Here is a 915-nt window from a genome sequence, read left to right as displayed (position 1 = left end):
CTTTCCCCTACTTTGTGTGTTTCTATTTGCTAAATCTCCTAAATTCTTTGAACTTGCAGATAGAGTAAATCCAGGATTTATACCAAACTAGAGGTCAAACGGGATTTAAAATTCCTTAGGATTTAAAATGTCCATTTCAAATGTTTGGCAATATTTACTAGAAATCCCGCATAAATCCTGCTCGGATCCAGCTACCAAATATCACCAAAGAGTAATTTTGCATCTATACAATCTACTTTACAGTCTTTTTTAGCGAACCAAGTAGCTGATTATGCAGCAACCTTAATCGAAATGTCCAAATCTGCATAAACTCAATGATAAAGTAAGAAGTCAAGAAGAATGGCATGCTTAATTACTATAAGCGAAAAGGATGTACCTCACCAACACCAACTCGAAAGGTGATCGGCTTCCCTCGATCATAGCTACTGTCAAACACCTTTCCATTCTCCAATCTCCCCACATAGTGCGCCTTCCACATAAAAAAAACTTCATCAAAAGGGTAAAATATCAGAAGGAAATTTTTCTCACAGAGCAGAACCGTACTTTTATGAGAAGACCCTTAGTTGCCCCCCCGCCAGAGCCTACAACTCGGTCGCAGAAGGCAAGGCCGGAGGGAGAAACCGTGAGCGTGCAGTCAGGCTCTGATGGTCTTTCAGTGGCAATGGCCGAAGAAGGAAGGGTAAGGGAGGAGACATCGAGAAAGGAGGCGAAGCAGAGGCCAGCTAGGACGAATGAGGTTTCTCGCCGCCGGGGGAGCTGCGAGGCGACGGCAATGATGGGCTTCTGTGGCCGAGGTTTAACTCCAGGGTGAGAGCTAGGGTTAGGGTTAATTACACGGAAAAATTGGTTATTTTGGAGATGTCGACTGGGCTTGAGCAGGGAAATGGCCGCCGTAGCAGTGGCAGGGGGGGGGAA

At 45.2% G+C, this 915-nt stretch overlaps 1 protein-coding gene across 1 annotated transcript; it reads right to left on the bottom strand.

The window, feature by feature from the left end:
• Window positions 1-241: 241 nt before the first annotated feature.
• LOC110034639 (photosynthetic NDH subunit of lumenal location 4, chloroplastic-like) lies at window positions 242-906 on the bottom strand (the record flags this gene model as incomplete). Its single annotated transcript, XM_020738891.1, has 3 exons — window positions 242-301; window positions 377-469; window positions 544-906. Coding segments are annotated over 3 exons (516 nt in total), but the record flags the coding sequence as incomplete, so codon positions are not given.
• Window positions 907-915: the final 9 nt, after the last annotated feature.

This window comes from Phalaenopsis equestris, unplaced genomic scaffold (genome assembly GCF_001263595.1).
Source record: "Phalaenopsis equestris unplaced genomic scaffold, ASM126359v1 Scaffold191793, whole genome shotgun sequence".
Taxonomy (NCBI): Eukaryota; Viridiplantae; Streptophyta; class Magnoliopsida; order Asparagales; family Orchidaceae; genus Phalaenopsis; species Phalaenopsis equestris.
Note: the sequence above shows the minus strand (reverse complement) of the source record. Positions and strands in the feature narration are given on the sequence as shown.